The sequence below is a fragment of the Heterodontus francisci genome, chromosome 16 (genome assembly GCF_036365525.1).
Source record: "Heterodontus francisci isolate sHetFra1 chromosome 16, sHetFra1.hap1, whole genome shotgun sequence".
In the NCBI taxonomy this organism is placed as follows: Eukaryota; Metazoa; Chordata; class Chondrichthyes; order Heterodontiformes; family Heterodontidae; genus Heterodontus; species Heterodontus francisci.
Window position 1 is genome coordinate 30211409 of NC_090386.1, and position 20568 is coordinate 30231976.

General features: G+C 42.1%; 1 protein-coding gene across 1 annotated transcript in view; it reads left to right on the top strand.

Annotated features, from left to right (window-relative positions):
- The window catches only part of LOC137378032 (bactericidal permeability-increasing protein-like), a 52048-nt gene extending 35476 nt beyond the window's left edge, over window positions 1–16572 (top strand). The window contains exons 13-16 of the mRNA XM_068048071.1: window positions 8713–8755; window positions 9670–9733; window positions 10623–10699; window positions 15060–16572. Coding sequence (XP_067904172.1) covers window positions 8713–8755; window positions 9670–9733; window positions 10623–10699; window positions 15060–15101 — 226 coding nt within the window. The 3' untranslated portion in view covers window positions 15102–16572. The remainder of the gene's footprint in view (window positions 1–8712; window positions 8756–9669; window positions 9734–10622; window positions 10700–15059) is intronic.
- The last annotated feature ends 3996 nt before the right edge of the window (window positions 16573–20568 follow it).

Below are 20568 nucleotides of genomic sequence, written 5' to 3' on the forward strand. Positions count from 1 at the left end.
AGCGGTGAAGGAGCATTCACCAAGGGGGAGCTAAAAACACGGGGTGTTTAAAATTAAACCCTGTTACAGTAAGACCAGGTGAAGGCTGAAAGGGAATCCTTGACCTCTTTCTTACCTGGTCGTAACACTGCTGATCAATGATAGCACAGTGGACTAGCGATGGCACACTCAAGGACTGATTGGTATAAAGCTCATAGAAATGAGCACAGAGCCCACATCCCGGTCTTTTATCTGTAGCCCTGTAAGTGCTTCATCCTCGAGTACCTGTTCAACTCCCTTTTAAAAGTATTTATGGAGATAGAGTGTTTCAGATCCCAAAAGCTCTTCAAGTGAAAAAAAAATTCTCTTTGTTTTCCCTCTCGATCTTTTCCAATGATTTTAAATCTATGACCTTCTGTTATTACCCATTCACCAGAGGGAATTGTTCTTCTCTATCAAAATCTCTAATTATTTTGGAAACGTCTGTTCGGTCACCTCTTCAGTTTTCCTGTTCTAATGAGAACAATCCTAACTTTTCCAATCTCTCCTCAGAACTGAAGTCCCTCATTCCTGTTAACATCCCGGTAAACCTTCCCTGAACCTTTTCTAAGACCTTTACATCTTTCCTGAAGCGTGGTGCCCAGAGTTTTCCCTAATGCTCCAGCTGAGGCCTAACCAGTGATTTATAAAGTTCTAGCATGATTTCTTTGATTTTATATTCTATTCCTCTATTTATAAATCCAAGTAATTCATTTGCTTTTTTAACCACCTCAGCAGCTTACCCTGCCACCTTTTAAGGATTTGTGTATATGGACACCAAGGTCTCTGCTCATCTATGCTTTTAAAATCATGCTATTTATAGTATACCATCTTTCCATATTCGACCTCTCGAAATGCATGACTTCATATTTCTTCACATTAAACTCCATCTGCCATGCTTCTGCCCATTTCACCATTCTTTCTATGTTATCCTGAAGCCTATAACTATCCCTCATCACAGTCTACTATTTTGCCAGGTTTTGCAACATCTACAACCTTTAAAATGCTGCTCCCTACACCCGAGACATTTATATAAACTGCAAAGAGTAATGGACCCAAAAAAGACCTGATGCATCACCAGTCCACTTGTCTGAGAAACATTCATCGATCCACTATCTTTTGCTTCTTGTCACTGAACCAATTTTGTATCTATACGACTAATTTCACCTTTATTCCATGGGCTTTCATCTTTTTAATAAGCCTCCTGTTTGACACTTTGTCAAAAGGTTTCCAAAAATCAATATATACATCTACTGCACAACCTTGATCAACATTCTCTGTTATCACAATTTGTCTTTAATAAATCCATGCTGGCACTCTTTGATTAACCCATGCCTTTCCAAATGAAAGTTTATTTTGTCCCTGATAATTGTTTCCAATACGTTCCCCTCCACCAATGTGAAACTGACTGCTCTGTAATTTCCAGCTTTATCCCTCTCCCCTTTCTTAAATAGTGGTATAACATTACCAACTCTCCAGTTCTCTAGCACTTCTCCCATATTCAGTGAGGATTAAAAGATTGTGACCAATGCCTCTGCTATTTCTACCTTTGCTTCTATCAGCAATCTAGGATGCTGGACCACATGACTTACCAACTTTCAGTAATGTTGATCTTTTTAGTACATCTTCTCTATTACTTTCCTGGCGATAACTTTTCTCTCCTCTTTTATTGTGACCTTAACATCATCTGCTTCCTTTGTGAACACAGATGCAAAGTACTTATTTAATACTTTAGCTATGTCCTCTGCCTTTACATGAAGATTTCCCTTTGGGTCCTTAACAGGCCCAACTTTCCCTAGCTAATCACTTACATTTTATAAGTTCAATTTAATGTGTGCTAGTCTTTTCTCATGACTTCTCTTTGCCTCCTGTATTATTTTTTTCAGTTCCCTCCTGTACTTTCCATAATTTTCCAGGTTATTATCTGAATCGTGCTCTTGACATTTGTCAGAAGCCTCCTTTTTCTGTTTTATTTGAACTTTTATTTCCTTTGTTAGGCAGAGTGCATTAGCTTTGGATGCTGTACCTTTACCATCAAAGGGATATGTTTAGTGTGTATCAGAACTATCCCTTCACTCCACTGCTCTGTTACTGCTTTATCCTGCAATCACCTTTTCCAATTGACCTCTGTTGGTTCCTTCCGAAATCATTGAAATTAGCTTTTTCCCAGTTCAGCATTTTTACCTTTGATAGTTTCTGGTCTCTTTCCATAATTGTTCTGAACCAAATTATGTTGTGGTCGCTGTTAGCTAGATGATTTCCTACTGTACCATACTCCACTTGCCCTACATCATTTCCCAGAACCAGATCCAACACTGCTTCCTCCCTTGTAAGCCCACCGACTCCCACAGCTACCTTGATTATGCTTCCTCACACCTCACTGCCTGTCAGGATTCTATTCCATTCTCCCAGGTTTTCCATCTTCTTCGCATCTGTTCGAACAATAGAAGTTTATTTTATTTGTTCCTGGTGTGTGGGCGTCACGGGCTAGGCCAGCATTTATTGCCTATCCCTAATTAGTTTAGTTTAGAGATACAGCACTGAAACAGGCCCTTCGGCCCAACGAGTCTGTGCCGACCATCAACCACCCATTTACACTAATCCTACACTAATCCCATATTCCTACCACATCCCCGCCTGTCCCTATATTTCCCTACCACCTACCAATACTAGGGGCAATTTATAATTGCCAATTAACCTATCAACCTGCAAGTCTTTGGCATGTGGAAACCGGAGCACCTGGAGGAACCCCACACAGACACAGGGAGAACTTGCAAACTCCACACAGGCAGTACCCAGAATTGAACCTGGGTCGCTGGAGCTGTGAGGCTGCGGTGCTAACCACTGCGCCACTGTGCTGCCCTTGAGAAGGTGGTGGTGGGCGGCCATCTTGAACCGCTGCAGTCCATGTGGGGTAGGTACACCCACAGTGCTGTGAGGAAGGGGGTTCCAGGATTTTGACCCAGTGGCAGTGAAGGAACGGCGATGTAATTCCAAGTCAGGATGGTGTGTGACTTGGAGGGAACTTACAGGTGGTGGTGTTCCCATGCATGTGCTGCCCTTGTCCTTCTTGATGGTAGACGTCGCGGGTTTGGAAGGTGCTGTTTAAGGAGTCTTAGTGCATTGCTGCAGTGCATCTTATAGATGGTACACCCTGCTGCCACTGTGCGTCGATGGTGGAGGGAGTGAATGTTTGTGGATGGTGTGCCAATCAAGCGAGGTGCTTTGTCCTGGATTGTGTCAAGCTTCTTGAGTGTTGTTGGAGCTGCATCCATCCAGGCAAGCGGAGAGTATTCCATCACACTCCTGACTTGTGCCTTGTAGATGGTGGACAGGCTTTGGGGAGTCAGGAGGTGAGTTACTTGCCACAGGATTCCGAGGCTCTGACCTACTCTTGTAGCCACAGTATTTATATGGCTACTCCAGTTCAGTTTCTGGTCAATGGTAACCCCCAGGATGTTGATAGTGGGGATTCAGCGATGGTAATGCCATTGTATGTCAAGGGGAGATGGTTAGATTTTCTCTTGTTGGAGATGGTCATTGCCTGGCACTTGTGTGGTGTGAATGTTACTTGCCACTTATCAGCCCAGCCTGGACATTGTCCAGGTCTTGCTGCATTTCTACAGGGATTGCTTCAGTATCTGAGGAGTTGCGAATGGTGCTGAACATTGTGCAATCATCAGCGAACATCCCCACTTCTGACCTTATGATTGAAGGAAGGTCATTGACAAAGCATCTGAAGATGGTTGGGCCTAGGACACTATCTTGAGGAACTCCTGCAGTGCTATCCTGGAGCTCAGATGATTGACCTCCAACAACCACAGCCATCTTCCTTTGCACTAGGTACAACTCCAACTAGCGGAGTATTTTCCCCTTGATTCCCATTGACCTCAGTTTTGCTAGAGCTCCTTGATGCCATACTCGGTCAAATGCTGCCTTGATGTCAAGGGCAGTCAGTCTCACCTCACCTCTTGAGTTCCACTTTTTAGTCCATGTTTGAACCAAGGTTGTAATGAGGTCAGGAGCTGAGTGGCCCTGGAGGAACCCAAACTGAGTGCCAGTGAGCAGGTTATTGCTAAGCAAGTGCCGCTTGATGGCACTGTTGATGACCCCTTCCATCACTTTACTGATGATTGAGAGTAGGCTGATGGGTCGGTAATTGGCTGGGTTGGACTTGTCCTGCATTTTGTGTACAGGACATACCTGGGCAATTTTCCACATTGCAGGGTAGATGCCAGTGTTGTAGCTGTACTGGAACAGCTTGGCTCGGGGTGTGGCAAGTTCTGGAGCACAGGTCTTCAGTACTACTACCAGAATGTTGTCAGGCCCCAAAGTCTTTGCAGTATCCAGTGCCTTCAGTCATTTCTTGATATCATGCGGAGTGAATCGAATTGGCTGAAGTCTGGCATCTGTGATGCTGGGGACCTCACAAGCAGGCCGAGATGGATCATCAACTCGGCACTTCTGGCTGATTGTTGCAAATGCTTCAGCCTTATCTTTCGCACTGATGTGCTGGGCTCCCCCATCATTGAGGATGGGGATATTTGTGGAGCTACCGCCTCCAGTTAGTTGTTTTATTGTCCAGCACCATTCATGGCTGGATGTGGCAGTACTGCAAAGCTTAGATCTGATCCGTTGGTTATGGGATTGCTTAGCTCTGTCTATCGCATGCTGCTTACACAGTTTGGCATGCAGATAGACCTCTGTTGTGGCTTCACCAGTTTGAAACCTCATTTTGAGGTATGTCTGGTGCTGCTCCTGGGATGCGCTCCTGCACTCTTCATTGACCCAGGGTTGGTCTCCTGGCTTGAAGGTAATGGTAGAGGGGGGGATATGCTGAGCCGTGAGCTTACAGATTGTGGTTGAGTACAATTCTGCTGCTGCTGATGGCCCACAGCGCCTCATGGATGCCCAGTTTTGCATTGCTAAATCTGTACGAAATCTATCCCATTTAGCACGGTGATAGTGCCACACAACACGATGGACGGTATCCTCAATGTGAAGGCGGGACTTCGTCTTCACAAGGACTGTGCGGTGGTCACTCCTTCCAATAATGTCATGGACAGATGCATCTGCGGCAGGCAGATTGGTGAGGACCAAGTCAAGTATGTTTTCCCCTCTTGTCGGTTTCCTCACCGCATACCCAGTCCAGCAGATATGTCCTTTAGGACTCGGCCAGCTCAGTCAGTAGTGGTGCTACCGAGCCACTCTTGGTGATGGACATTGAAGTCCCCCACCCAGAGTACATTTTGTGCCCTTGCCACCCTCAGTGCTTCCTCCAAGTGCTGTTCAACATCCGCTGAGGGAGGGTGGTAGGTGGTAATCAGCAGGACGTTTCCTTATCCGTGTTTGACCTGATACCATGAGACTGTTGAGGAAACTGTCAGATGCACTGCAGTAACTCCAGCCCTTCCACAAGCTGCAAAACTTGGAACTTGAGTTCAAGCACTGTCATGGTTGATTTGTCGGATTCTTTCTTGCTGGTCACAGCACACACTGGCTTCAAGTGACTTACTGGTTGCTGTTTCTGCAAGCTACAAACACTTTTTGGACGACTGATTTACGCCTGAGAACAAGATAGAAATATAAAATACTCAAGAAGTCTTTTGATATACAAGGCGAAACTGCCGTGGTCCTCAGATGAAAACTCACTGAACAGGTCATTAAAAGTGATTGAAACAAATCAATTCAATTTAAATACAAGCAGCTTGGTTTAGAGGACATACTTATTTGACATGCAGTTCTGAGATATATTGGGTGAAATTGGTCTTTGTTAGTAACAAGAAATCAACTGGTAGCAAATCAGAAGCTTGTTTTAAGAAAATAGGGCACTGTGTAAATAGCTGTTGATTTGCGATGAGCTCATGTCATTACTGGCAAAGGCCAGTATCACCTGCATGGTTTTTTATTGCCACTTTGTTCTGGGCATAACTACATTAGGACAGGAGTTGGTTGGAATACTGTGAAAGGTTAATCAGAGGCTTTGTGTATGAAGTAAGCAGCTGTGTTTCGAGGGTCAGTTTTATGTTGAGGATCAGCACAGCATGAGCAGCTTTATTGTTTTTGACATTTTAAGGAGAGGGTAAAACTTTGTTGTAGCTGCAAAATACACGATGTAATGTGCACTTTTTAACCTATTTTAAGCTCAAAGTCTACTTAAACAAATGATCAGTGGTGAAAAAGATATAGGATTAATACCCCAAAATGTATTAACCGGAAACAGATGATGTAAGGAAGACAGAGCAGAATGTGGGTCAGTAAAAGAAAGCTGAACCCAATATATTGTTACAAAGCCGACTGTACACTGCTACAAAACCCATCACACAGATTGTAAAGAGTATAGGAATGCAATCAGAAATAGAGTTGCAGCTGCAGTAAAAAGTCAAAAGGCATTAGAAATAAACAAACATACATTTGCCAAAAGCAGAACTAGCAGAAGGGAACCAAGAAGAGATTGAACTGATACATTTACTATTGAGGATCTGGCAAAGTGAATATCTATTGTACAGCAGGGCCAAAGGGGGAAGAACGCATCAAATAAAAAGAAGAAACCAAAGCAAAGTAGTACCCAGGAGAGAAATACTGTATTAAAACTAAAGGTATTTTTATACCTATGTTATCATGACATCCTTTTGTGCAGAGTAACTTCCATGCAGCCTGTTCTGGAGTTTTAGTCTCTATAGGTTTTCTGGATTCCACTTTTATATAGAAACTTGAAGAGATCAAATGCAAAAGACCAGCTCCCAGTTTATATTGCTAATACAGCTCTGATAAGAGGTTCTAAGTCTGGAAGAATTCAGAAGGAAATAAAAAATGCTAATTGTTACCATAATGTAGCAAAGACTATAGAATCAAAACAGAAAGAAAGAAGTCTTAAAGGACAAGAAATGGGCTGTAACTAAAAACTGCACAGGAGTGTCAAATGGAAAAAGATTGAAGAACTGAGAGAGACACAGACTGACCCAGAAACATGATTACATGCAAAAAAGCAACTTACACTTCAATAGTGCCTTTCGTGGGCAGAAAGATATCATAAAATGCTTTAGATTAAGAAGACTAAACAGCCAATGGACACTGAGTAAGGAGGGGAAATGGAGAAGGTTAGGCTGGGAACCAAAGGCATAGATGCAAGAAGGATTTTGAGGAGGATTTTGAAAGCAAGGTTGGAGCTGGTGAGGCAGAGGAAATTGGATAGGGAGACCCAGAGGGCAGAACTAGAGTGGCTGAATAAGCAGCTGCAAATGGTGGAACAGAAGGCGTGGGTGGCATGAAGAAAACTAGAGTTTGAAGAGTAAAGGGTATGCAGGTGTGATTGAGCCTGGAGAAGATCACTGAAGTAGACTGGGGTAAAAGACATGGAGAGCTTTGATGAAAACAAGAACTTCTGAAGTCAATTCTTTGGGCATGGGGTACTACTGGAGTGATGGATGTCCAAGACGATGGCTGGAATTTTACGCCCTCCGCAGGAGCGGGCTGGAGGTGGGGGTGGGATAAAATTGAATGTGAGGCGGGGTGTTGCCATTCCTGACACCTTCCCGCCCTTGCTCCAATTTTACAAGCGCCAATGGCGAGAAATGGCCTGCCAGTCCCAGGCCAATTAAAGCCCTTAAGTAGCCAATTACCTGCCACTTAAGAGCCTCCTCCCACTGCCGTGGCTATAAAACCTGGTGGCCTCCTTGCGAGCTGGAGGAGGCCCACCTGATTGGGCATCCTGTGTCCCACAGAGGGCCCCCCACAGTACAAGTCACCCCCACTGCATTACATTCCCCCCTCCCAACCTACCCCCACATGCCTTGCCCAGCCAATTGTCCCCGGTGAGCCCCAAAACCCCACTTATCCTCCTCAGCGTCAGCATCAACAATCCTCCTAAAGATGGGTGCGGTCCCAGGAGTGGCCACTGCTCCTGCTGGCCAATCAGGGGGCCTGAGGAACTGTCGGCCCCCTGATTGGCCAGCAGCTCCTGAAGGCGGGACTTCCTGCCTCAGTGGGGCAGAAGTCCCACTTGAGGCCAATTAAGGGCCTGGGCCACGTAAAATCTCTGCATGGCTCCCAGGCCTGGCGGAGGCAGGCTTGCCCCTGACTTTTAAGGCTGTCGGCGGGTCCTCTGCCCCAACATAAAATCCCGGCCAATGTGTGAGCAAGGATGTGGGCTGCAGTGTGGATGAACTGAAGCATGTACTTCCTCCATATATTTCCCCAAGACAAAGTTTTGTCCCTATAATGGATTCCTCGAATTGCTCTGCATTCAGAGTGTTTAGGATTGTCCTGTTATCTGTGAATTTGCATACATTAATATTTCAAATAAACTATTCCAACCACGAAAATAACTTGAATTAGTTTCTGAACAAAGACTTTGTTTCCAGTCCTCCATGTTGAATTTTGCTCAGGAAAGGCAGCTTCCATTTTAACTCTCTTTATTTTGAAAGCTGTACAAAATAGACAGAAATTTCCTCATTTTTCTTAGAGACCAAGTCCTGTCAAATGCTCACTATTAACTAGCTCAGCACAGATCAGGGGTTAAACCTGAGATTTTCCTGGTTGCTATGGTACAGACCGTCACTGCAGGGTACATTATCTATTGAGGGGGTTGAAATGTACAGTCTGTGTGCTCAGGTTCTATCATTATTATAAACTATGATTATTGGCAATGTCCTCTGACGTAGAATACTGCTCTTTTACATTTTTTTTGAATAGTCTGCGCTTGTCTCTTGGGCGTTCTGATGTTGGCCCTTTCAAGGTAAGAACAACTTTTTACAAGGTGAACAATTTTGTTTGTTTATTGTGAAACACACTGAGACCAATGCTTGATGGTGCTGTGGTTAAAAACTCAAGTCTTGCCACGGACTGCTCAATGTAGCAGCCTTAGTCATTCACCATTTTTGAAATGAACTGCTCAGAATAATGCTTCACAGCTCGAAGATCATAATCTGTTCATCGTGACTTGTGGCAACCTGGTATCGAGGGCTGGTGACCAAAGCACTTGTGGCAAGTATTCAACCACTCCCTATCTTCATACCATGCAACTATTTATGGGAAAGGTGTTCTTTACCCTTCCTCTGGTCTAAGAGGCTCTTGACCATTTATGGAAAGACTCTATCCCCTTCAGTGGTAGCAAAGTTAGTCGTATTTTCAGGCAAAAATTGATAAAATTGCAGAGTTCAATCCCAAAATAGCAGTAAAAATTCAATGTAAACAGAATTTAATTTATTCAGTCATGATAAACCAGTGGCCCTAAATTATCAACAGACTGAACCACAGAAATCCTGGGATACCATTCATGAAAACAGAATTTGACTGAGTTCCTCTCCATTCATATAAAGATACATGCCGCTATTTTAGTTGAAGAAGTTCATACGTTTTAGTTTAAAATATTCAGTCAAAGGCCTTTTAAAAATGTCTTTATTTTGAAACTTGTGTGTTGCTTATATTTCAATAAATTATCCTGTTGAGGCCATGTAAAATGGGCAACTCTAAGACTTATACCTCCCAACCCAACTCCATGTTGGTCCTCTGATCTCTACACTTTTGGCCTGTGTTTCTGTACTCAACCATAAACTTCACACTATTCTGGAAGGGCACTTAAAAAGAGAGAAAACTGTTAATACTTCCTTTCTAATAATGATTAAACTCATACTCTGCTTCTTATTGCAGGTAGACAGTTTAAACCGGATATTGAGCATTGCAACGGAGGTGGTGGTATTACCGGAAATCAATGGTAAGTCCATGGCAGAGAAATCAAAGATGAAAGTGGACAGTAATATGAAGCACCATCATCACTTAGAATCCAACTTCCCCACGGCATAAAACTCACAGGCTGCAATCTAGAAGAATACACTTTGCACAGTGCTAATATCAGAGACTGTTTCTGACACTATATCTTGCAAAAAAAGGTTTTGCTGTCGGATGGAATACCAGTTTTATACCTTTCCCAATATTCCACTTCATTGAGTAAAATCAGGCAGGGTGGGGGTAACCTGCATTGCAACCGACCCCGTCTGTCTCCTGATTGGGTTAAAATTGCCCCCAGTATGTCCCACCAAATTACAGAAAGAAATAGCATTAGTTTATCATCTTTGGCACATCTTCAAGACATCTCAAAGTGCTTCACAATCAATGAATTACTTTTGAAGTCCAGTCACTATTGTTATATCGGTAAATGCTGTAGGCAATTTGATCACAGCAATGTCTTCCTAACAATTGGGATGAATGATCAGTTACCGTTGAGGGAAAAGTATTAACAAGGTCACCAGTCAAACTGCCTGCTCTTCTTGAAATAGTGCCATGGGATCTCTTACATCCATCTGAACTGGTTTCATCAATAGACAACTGCTTTAGCTCTCCATTACTACTGCACTGTACTCCGGTTCTAGACTGGGACCCAAACACAAAATCTCCCAACTTGAGTGCTACAAACTGAGCTAAACCAATATTCCAATTTATTTTTTTCCCAAAGTTTAAAAAAATATTTTACCCTTGTTGCGCAATAAATTAATACCCAAATATAGGGATGTTGAAGGAGTGTAGGGAATGTGAGAGGCACATGTGTGAAACTACAATCATTCAGTTCGATGAATAATGTTGCAAATTATCATTTCTTTTTCCAGCAAAACTGGCCAATGGAGTTCCACTTCCAAGTGTGAATCACTTAAGCTTTGTAAACCCATTCCTTCAGGCGAACCAGGTGAGTAATTGATCCTCATAGTGATGTTTATTATGCTTGACAGACCAATCTATCCAACAGGAAGAAATCACAAGAAAACACTTATCTCTTAAAGAAACAAATGAGACTAAGTCATTTGCTTCTTCTTTCTTCTCCCGCCTGGGGATGGTTGCCCACAGCTTTTCTTTAATTGGCAAATAACATTATGATGTACGGTTTCTACATGATTTCACCCAGAGATTAGCATAATCTGGGCAGAATCGAATGAAATAGTACTAAAGATGACGGAATTTTAAACCCAAAGCAGCCCCTGCCCGCAAAACCGGGCAGGCCTCCAAGGTGGAATGGTGAATTTCCACCGATTGTGCCCATTCAGGAGTGTTCATCACTTTGTGCCTAGATTTCCAGGTGCACAGGCACCAGAAGTCACATAAAGTCAGTCTTACTCAACTGGAACTGCCGGCACAAGCTGTCCATCAAAGCCTAACCCAGCTCTGTCTCTTGCTGTTACTGCATTGCTTTAAATTCAATTTAAATAGTCTAAATTCAGTCAATTACAGCAGAGCAGGACACACATGTGGCTTAAATTGACTGCTGGTCATTGGTCTGTTGTACCAAGGGCAGATCAAAACAGTCAATTGAAGCCAATTAAAAAGTAAAACCAAGAGTATTAAATCAGTCTTGATTATGATCAACTATGTAGCTTGATAGTATTGATTCATGGCAGATTGTTCTGCATTCTGGGTAATGCCACTGAGTATGAGTGAAAATTTGAGCATAACTTCATTTTGGCAAAACCAACACACTGTCCAGTGCATTCTGAGCACATTTTGCTGATTGCACCCTTAGCTTTCATCTATTTCATTACAATGTTACGACCAAGCCGGGAGTAATGCACTGTCAATTCAGTCCCATTACTCCACGGGTCATAGCATATTATTAAGGTTTTGTCATCTACCGGAAATTAGCCAATAAACACTTTAATAACCCCCCAGAATAAAACAGAACCAATCAGGTATATTTAAACAACAACAAATTGACCATTTATTAATAAACTAACTCTTAAGCAATACTGAGATAAATCTATGTCTAAAGACCTTATAACTTCTGATTTATCCTTACCTTCCTGCACACACACATACATTCAAAAACCAATGGCTGACCAGTTTCAATAAAATTAGAGCTGTTTCTGAAGAATAGATAAATAACTGGGTTGTAACTCTTTGTGGGTTACGTTCCTGGTTTGGGGAGGTCTCCCAGATTGATCAGTCAGATGCCACTCGAATTTTCCAGGCGAATTCGACGAACAGTCTTTAAATGGATAGGCATTCAAAGCACTTTGGTTGCAGCAGGCGTCACACAGTTCTTTTAATGAGGAGCATAGCAACAGCTGTATTTGGATTTTTAAATTGGCTGTCTATCAGTAGAAACTTAACTGAGAATTCCAGAACTCCCAGAAACACAAAAAGACAACAGAAAGTCATTCCTGAGCCAAAAATTTCTTAGAGATTGGAAGTAAAAAGAAATTTGCTACCTCTAACAATACAAAGATTTCCTTTCCAGGGTTTGTTCCCTCCTTTGGCAATATACAGTCTGTGGAGCAATGCAGATTTTTCTGCTAAGAGAGAGAAATCTGTCCTTCAGTGAGCACGCATCACTGGTCTCCAGATGAAACTGGTTCTAGCCAGTCTTTATACAGCTAACTGATTCAATACCGCAGGTGGCCCACTCTCTCTCATGCTATTGCTTAGGAAACAGGCTTGCTGCTGGCACACTGTGCCCAGAGAGAGAGAACAACTCTCAAAGGTACATAGCCCCTCCTTAGTTTTTAAACAGAAGAGAGAAAAAAAAACTACACTTACATGACAACACAAAATATCATTTTTGATCAATTGGATGATCTTTGTCATTTTTGGTACAACGTTTATTTGTAAACTTGTGCCTCACTACAGAATACCCCTGTAGACACTGGCCTCCTGCCCTAAATCACTTTACCATTTCACATGAGACCTGCACAGGTTTCCATGAGAGGATGACATGTAAATAGGAACATAGGAGCAGGAGTAGACCATTCAGCCCATGGAGCCTGCTCTGCCATTCAATACGATCATGGCTGATCATTCACTTCAATGCCTTTTCCCCGCACTATCCCCATATCCCTTTATGTCATTGGTGTTTAGAAATCTGTCAATCTCTACTTTAAACATACTCAATGGCTGAGCTTCCACAGCCCTCTGGGGTAGAGAATTCCAAAGATTCACAACCCTCTGAGTGAAAAAATTTCTCCTCATCTCCATCCTAAGTGGCCTCCCCCTTATTTTGAAATTGTGTTCCCTGGTTCTAGACTCCCCAACCAGGGGAAACATCTTAGCTGCATCTACGCTGTCTATCCCTTTAAGTATTTTGTAGGTTTCAATGAGATCACCTCTCATTCTTCGAAACTCTAGAGAATGCAAGCCCAGTTTCCCCAATCTCTCTTCACAGGACTGTCCTGCCTTCCCGGGATCAAGTGTGGTGAGCCTTCATTGCACTCCCTCTATGGCAATAATATCCTTCCTAAGTAAGGGGGTGAAAACAGCACACAGTACTCCAGGTGCAGTCTAACCAAGGTTCATACAATTGAAGCAAGACTTCAGTACTCCGGTACCCAAATCCTCTTGCAATGAAGGCTAACATACCGTGAGCTTAATTGCTTGCTGCACCTGCATGTTTCCTTTCAGTGACTTATTGACAAGGACACCCAGGTCCATTTGCTCATCTACACTTTCTAATCTCTTACCATTTAAGAAATACTCTGCACATTTATTCCTCCTACCAAAGTGGATAACCTCAGATTTTTCCACATAATATTCCATCTGCCACATTCTTGCCCACTCACTACGTCTGTCCAAATCCTCTTGAAGCCACTTTGCATCTTCCTCACAACAACATCCCCACCTAGTTTTATGTCATCCGCGAACTTGGAAATGTTACATTTGGTCCCCACATCCAAATCATTGATATATATTGTGAACTGATCCCTGCAGTACTCCACTAGTCACAGCTTGCCAACGCGAGAATGACTTGTTTATTCCTACTCTCTGCTTTCTGCCTGTTAACATCTCAGGAGAACTTTGAGAGAGACCTCTCACTGGCCAACTCTGAAGTTTGGTTGGAGATGACCTTGTCCTCACATATTTTCTATAGTAATGAGTACAAACTATACAGTCGTCTGTTACCTGACTAAATAGTATAATACTGAAGATTCTAAATAAAGAGGAATTAGAAACAGAGCACTAGAAAAGTAATCATATCACGACTTGATTTTTAATTGGAATAGAAAATCAGAAGAACTGATTCATTCTACCCTGATATCCACACTACCTTCTATGTTGCCTCAGTATTTACTTTGCTTCAAACACTGTCCTTTCTAACCTGGGTTCAAATCCTTTCCAGGCAGTTGAGATGAAGATCTGTTCTCTAATAGCTTAGGGCAAATTAGATCCAGTACCACAGTTCAAGTGCAATATAAATTAAATGGGTTTGCAGGAACAGAGGGACCTGAGGCTTCACATACACAATTCTTTGAAGGTGGCAGAACAAGTTTATAACCCAATTTTAAAAGAAAGTGTGGCATCCTTAACTTTTTAAATAGGAGCACAGGAAGCTTGGTGAACCTTTACAAAACTCTGGTTAGGCCTCAGCTGGGGTATTGTGTTCAATTCTGTCCACCACACTTTAGGAAAGATGTCAAGGCTTTCAATGGGTGCAGAGGAGATTTACTGGAATGGTACCAGAGATGAGGGACTTCGGTCATGTGCAGAGGCTAGAGAAGCTGGGAATGTTCCTTACAGCAGAGAAGGGTAAGGGGAGATTTAATAGAGGTGTTCAAAATTATGAGGGGTTTTGAAGGACTTGACGCAGAAAAACTGTTTCTACTGTCAGGTGGGTCAGTAACCAGAGGACACAGATTTAAGGTAATTGGTTAAAAAATCCAGGAGGAAAATGAGAAATTATTTTCCATCACGAGTTATGATCTGCAATCTACTGCCTGAAAGAGGTGTGGAAGCAGATTCAATAGCAACTTTCAAAGGGGAATTGGATAAATATGCAGAGCTATGGGGAAAGAGCAGGGGAGTGGGATTAATGGGATAGCTCTTTCAAAGAGGCACAATGGATCCAATAGCCTGCTCCTGTGCTGTATGATTTTATGATTCTATCCCTTCCATTTGGCATTAAGGGAAAGAAATAAATAGTAAGATGTGGCATGCCAAGCTTTGGAAATGCATGGAGTTCGAATCTAGAGTTAAACTGTGATGCTGTGATTCAAAGCATGCAACAGTGTTGTGCTGAGAAAGAAGGAAGGATCATTTGTAATGTTGTAATATTGCTGTTTTTTCAGAATATTCTGGTGATTGGGACTGATCTCCGTTACCGTTCTTAACCAGCTGCCGTTCCCAGCAAAACATGGTGATGGAAACAAGACCATGCACTTGACTGCTTTGATTACTTGGAACAATCCAACTATTTCTTAAGCTGAGAACTGGCAAAGCTTACACAAGGCCATACATTAAAATTTTCCATATTTTCAGTTAAATGTTAATTTCTAATTTGACACTTTTCAATCAAGCAAGACACCTAATGAAAAAAAAAGCGACAAGGAAGTGAAACTAGTTTCAGTCGTTGTGGTTTGGTCCTCATAAATAAGAAACAAAGTCTCACTTTGTGGATAAGTGAATGGTTTCAGAACAGAAATCAAAACAGAAATTGCTGGAAATACTCAGCAGGTCTGGCAGCATCTGTGGAGAGAGAAACAGAGTTAGTGTTTCAGGTTGATGACTCTTCATCAGAAATTCACGTGAAAAGTTATTGCCCTGAAACATTAACTTTGTTTCTCTCTCCATAGATGCAGCCAGAACTGCTGAGTATTTCCAGTGTTTCTATTTTTATTTCAGATTTACAACATACACAGTATTTGGCTTTTATTTGAGACCAGGATTTACTCCCCCTCAATGAAGTCCATACGGCATTAGGTTTTTTGAGTATGTGTTTGTGGAGTTCTCACTATCTCCTATGCAGTTCCTTGTAATTTCTTGCTTTTTTAAATCAAATACAAACTTTGATGAACATATATTTGAGTCTGTGCGATCCACCTTATTAAGTGCTTCTCAACGTACATTTGTGAAACTAAATTAACGATCCTACAAAACTGAATCTCCATCCTCCCACACACTAGTTGATATTTCTTGCATACAGATTCTTTTCAAAAACACAATGAACATGTCCATCAACCACTGTGACATCCAGGGCCATGATCTTGCAATGGTATTCAAATGAGTGGGTTGCTGAAGTTTTTTTTTATGCTGTTCGATCTGCAGCTACACCAAAATTCAAAATATAAATGTGCTGAGGAAAAGCATCAATAAAGGGTTTCAGTATTTTACTGCCTAGCTACCCCTCAGTAGTAACCTAACATGGATTTCATTGTTCACTAACAGATCTGCCATGGTTTTCATCTGATAGTAAAATAATATGATATTTTATAATAAAAGGGGTGTTATAATTAAAGTATCATGGTGTTGTGGCTGCGGTGTGCAGTCTTAAATGATGCACTGCAGAAACTCACCGAGGCATCTTCAGCAGTCCCTCCCAACTAACAGGTACATCACCTCCAAGTTATGCTCCATCCTGACTTGAACATATATCACTGTTCCTGGATATGGTGTTGTGGTATGTGAAACCAACTTAAGAGCTGTAAGTGAAGGTCACTGGAGGAAGTGATGTCATGTTGCACATGACCAAGGAGTTGTGGGTGTAGCCGACATAGTGAGATGAGTTTAGATGTGGCTTGTGCAGTAACTGTATGTATATGTTCTAGTTTAAAGTATAATAAAAACTCACATTTTCTTTGGGTATTACTTGTAGTCCTGTCTGTCTTACAACAGTTCACAAATCAAAGGAAAAAGTAATTGGTGACAATTTTGGGATATATTTTTTCTTAAAACCACCAAATACTACATCGTGACAACGTTTGATTTTTTTCTGAGGAACACACAGAGAGAACAAAGGTTGCTTACCTGGAGTGGCTAAAGATCCCACAACAGTGCAGGGAGCTAGGACCACAGATAGGACCTTGGGAGGTGTTGAAACTCTGAGAGTACAGCAGGAAATTTGCCAGGCGCATGGAGATTTCAACTAATCTGGCAAAGGGGTCGAAAAATCTGAAAAACAGTAGCTGCAGCCATTACTGTTTCTGTCTTCCCAATTGTTTTTTGTTTGCTTCCTAAGCAGGGCCTAAGCTGAAAAGAAAAAGAAGAACTCAACATCGCCATTTGAGGTTCACAGCACTGTAAGAAAGGCTGACTGTGGCAGCTGCTGGTACTGCAATGTGTAGCTGGATGCAGACAAGCAACTGCTCTGTTGTTACGACTGAGGCAGGAGGAATGAATTGTTAGTTCTAGTCCCACCTCTCCACAGGTCACAATTTATATTTAAATTTTCCCACCTATGGACACAGTTAATCAGAAACTTGATTTTTCCCAGAATAAAACACACCAACCAGATTTTGTTAATAAACAAAAAAAAATCAGCTTATTATAAACCAAGTCCTAATCAATAATGAAGTAAAATGTACACACAAGTTGAAATATTAAAGCCCCTTATTTATCCTAGCCCGCACAGACACACATCAGTTAACTGGGATAAATAAAAGGGATTTTTGTTTACAGCTGTTACAAAGAAACAGAAAGAATAATTTAAAAAAAATTCTAGGCTAAAAGGAAGGTATGGAAAGAAGGTATGGAAAGACGTCTGCACTGAATGTAAAGAAAGGAGTTGGCAAGTGAGTGAATTTTAAAGGTGAATCTCTCAAGTCTAGTTTTTGTTTTGTTTACATCTAGCAATTGATTGAAATTCCTGTTTCAGTTAAGAGGTAAGTTAGGTTTCTTGTATTTTTAAACAGGGGTATACAACCATTCCGAGAGTAGATTTAACTGGTTAATTAGGTAACTAGCTTAAACTGATTTCTGAGCTTTAGCAGAGCTCGAGCAGAGCTGACACAGCTTTGTTTTCAGAGAATACATTGAGGGGACACTCACTGCTGCTTGTCTGCATTGAGTGCTTATGGAGGGCACAGAGTGTGAAGAAGGGAGTTTGGTATTTGAGGGGGTTCGGTAAGGAGGGGAACTATAAATTAAGAAGAAAATAAATTTGAGTGCACAGAGTATAAAGTGGGAGTTTGCAGCATGAGGGAGAGGCTCCTTTCTTTCTTCTACCTTTTTTCAGCCTCCAGTAGCTGCCTCTCTTCGGTACAGGGGAAGAAGTTGACTGCTGAATAACTGGTACGTGATTTTACATCTCATTAAAAGTTACGTTATGGCAGGGCAGCTCAGCCAAGTGGAATGTACATCTTACGGTATGTGGGAAGTCATGGACGCACCATGTGTCCCAGACGAACACATCTGTAGGAAGTGTTACCAGCTGCATAAGATTGAGCTCCGGGATTCAGAACTCCAGTGGCAGCTGGAGTCACTGTTGTGCATCCATGAGGCAGAGGACTACATGGATAGCACATTTAGGGAGGTGGTCACACCGCACATTAGGAGCATGCAGGCAGAGAGGGAATGGTTGACCGCCAGGCAACCTAAGACAACCAGGCAGGCAGTGCAGGAGTTTCCTGAGTCCATCTTGCTTGCTAATCGGTTTTCCATTTTGGATACTAGTGATAGCAATGATTCATCAGGGGAGTGCAGCCAGAACAAAGTCTGTGGCACTACGGGTGGCTCAGCTGCACAGGAGGGGTGGAAAAAGAGTGGAAGAGCAATAATGTTGGGAATTCGATAGTAATTGGATCCGACAGGGTGTTTCTGCAGCAGTAAATGTGACTCCAGGATTGTATGTTGCCTCCCTGATGCCAGGGTCAAGGATGTCACGGAACGGTTGCTGGACATCCTTCTGGGGGAGGGTGAACAGCCAGAGGTCATGATCCACATTGGTACCAATGACATAGGTAGGAAGAGGGATGAGGTCCTAAAAGCAGGTTTTAGGGAGTTAGGAAGGAAATTAAGAAGCAAGACCTCCAAAGCAATAATCTCAGGATTACTCCCAGTGCCACCTGCTATTGAGCATAGGAATAGGAGGATTGATTGATTGAACATGTGGCTTGAGAATTGGTGTTGGAGGGAGAGCATCAGATTTCTGAGGTATTGGGACTGGTTCTGGGGCAGGTGGGACCTGTGCAAGATGGATGGGCTACGTCGTAACAGGACCGGAAGTAAAATCCTCGCAGGGAAATTTGCTAGTGCTGTTGAGGAGGGTTTAAACTAGCTTGTCAGGGGGATGGGACCTGAGGGGTAGCTCAAATTGGGAGGAAGTAAAGCTAGTAACAGGAGGTAGAAAAGTAGCAAGTGGCATTAGAAGGCAGGCAAAACAAAGGTGGGGCATCAACTTGGCTTAGAATGCAGAATGTCAAGAAGACAAGGTTAAGGGCACTCTACCTGAATGCATACAGTGTTTGCAACAAGGTAGATAATTTAAAGGCCCAAATAGAGGTAAATGGAGATGATCTAATTGCCATAACATAAACGTGGCTACAGGGTGACCAAGACTGGGAACTGAATAATGAAGGATACTCGACATTTAAGAAGGACAGGCAAAAAGGAAAAGGAGGTGGTGTTGCACTGATAATAAGGGATGGGATCAGTACATTAGTAAGGGAGGATCTCAGATCAGAAGAACAAAATGTGGAATCTGTTTGGGTGGAGCTAAGAAACAGCAAGGGGCAGGAAACATTGGTAGGAGTTGTTTATAGGCCACCAAACAGCAGTGATAGTGTGCAGCATGGCATTAAAAAGAGATTAGAGAAGCATGTAGCATGGATAATACAGTATTCATGGGTGACTTCAATCTGCATGTAGACTGTGTAAACCTAATGAGCACTAATGCTGTTGAGGATGAGTTTCTGCAGTGTGTTAGGGATGCTTCTCCAGAGCAGTATGTTGAGGAACCGACTAGAGTACAGGCTATTTTAGATCTAATATTAGGTAATGAGAAAGGGATAATTAATAATCTTGTTGTAAAAGAACCTTTAGGGATGAGCGACCATAATATGATGGCATTTTACATTATGTTTGAAAGTGAGGTAGTTCAATCTGAAGCCAGGTTGTTAAATTTGAACAAAGGGAATTATGAAGGTATGAGGGGCAAATTGGCTGAGCTGGATTGGGAAAATACATTAAAAGGTATGACAGTACATAGGCAATGGATAGTCTTTAAAGAAATATTACATAGTTTGCAGCAACTATACATTCCTTCAAGGCACAAAAACCCCAAAAATAAAGGCAGTCAACCATGGGTAACAGAGAAAGTTAATGATTGTATAAGATTAAAAGAAAAGGCCCATAAAGTTGCCGGAAAGAGTAGTAAATCTGAGGTTTGGGAGGCTTTTAGAAAACAGCAAAGGAGGACAAAGAAACTGATAAAGAAAGGGAGAATAGAATATGAATGATAGCTAGTAAAAATATAAAAACGGACTGTAAAAGTTCCTATAGGTATGTAAAAAGGAAACATTTGGCTAAGACAAATGTGGATCCATTACAGGCAGAGTCAGGAGAATTTATAATGGGGAATAGAGAAATGGCAGAGAAGCTAAATGATTACTTTGTGTCTCTCTTCATTGAGGAAGATACAATAAATCTCCCAGAGTTAGAAATCCAAGGGATTTGGGGGAATGAGGAATTGAAGGAAATTAGTATTCGTAAGAAGGTTGTATTGGAGAAATTAATGGGGCTGAAGGTTGATAAGTCCCTGGGACCTGATATTCTACATCCCAGAGTGTTGAAAGAGGTAGCAATGGAGATAGTGGATGCATTGGTGATCATCTTCCAAAATTCTATAGTTTCTGGAGCGGTTCT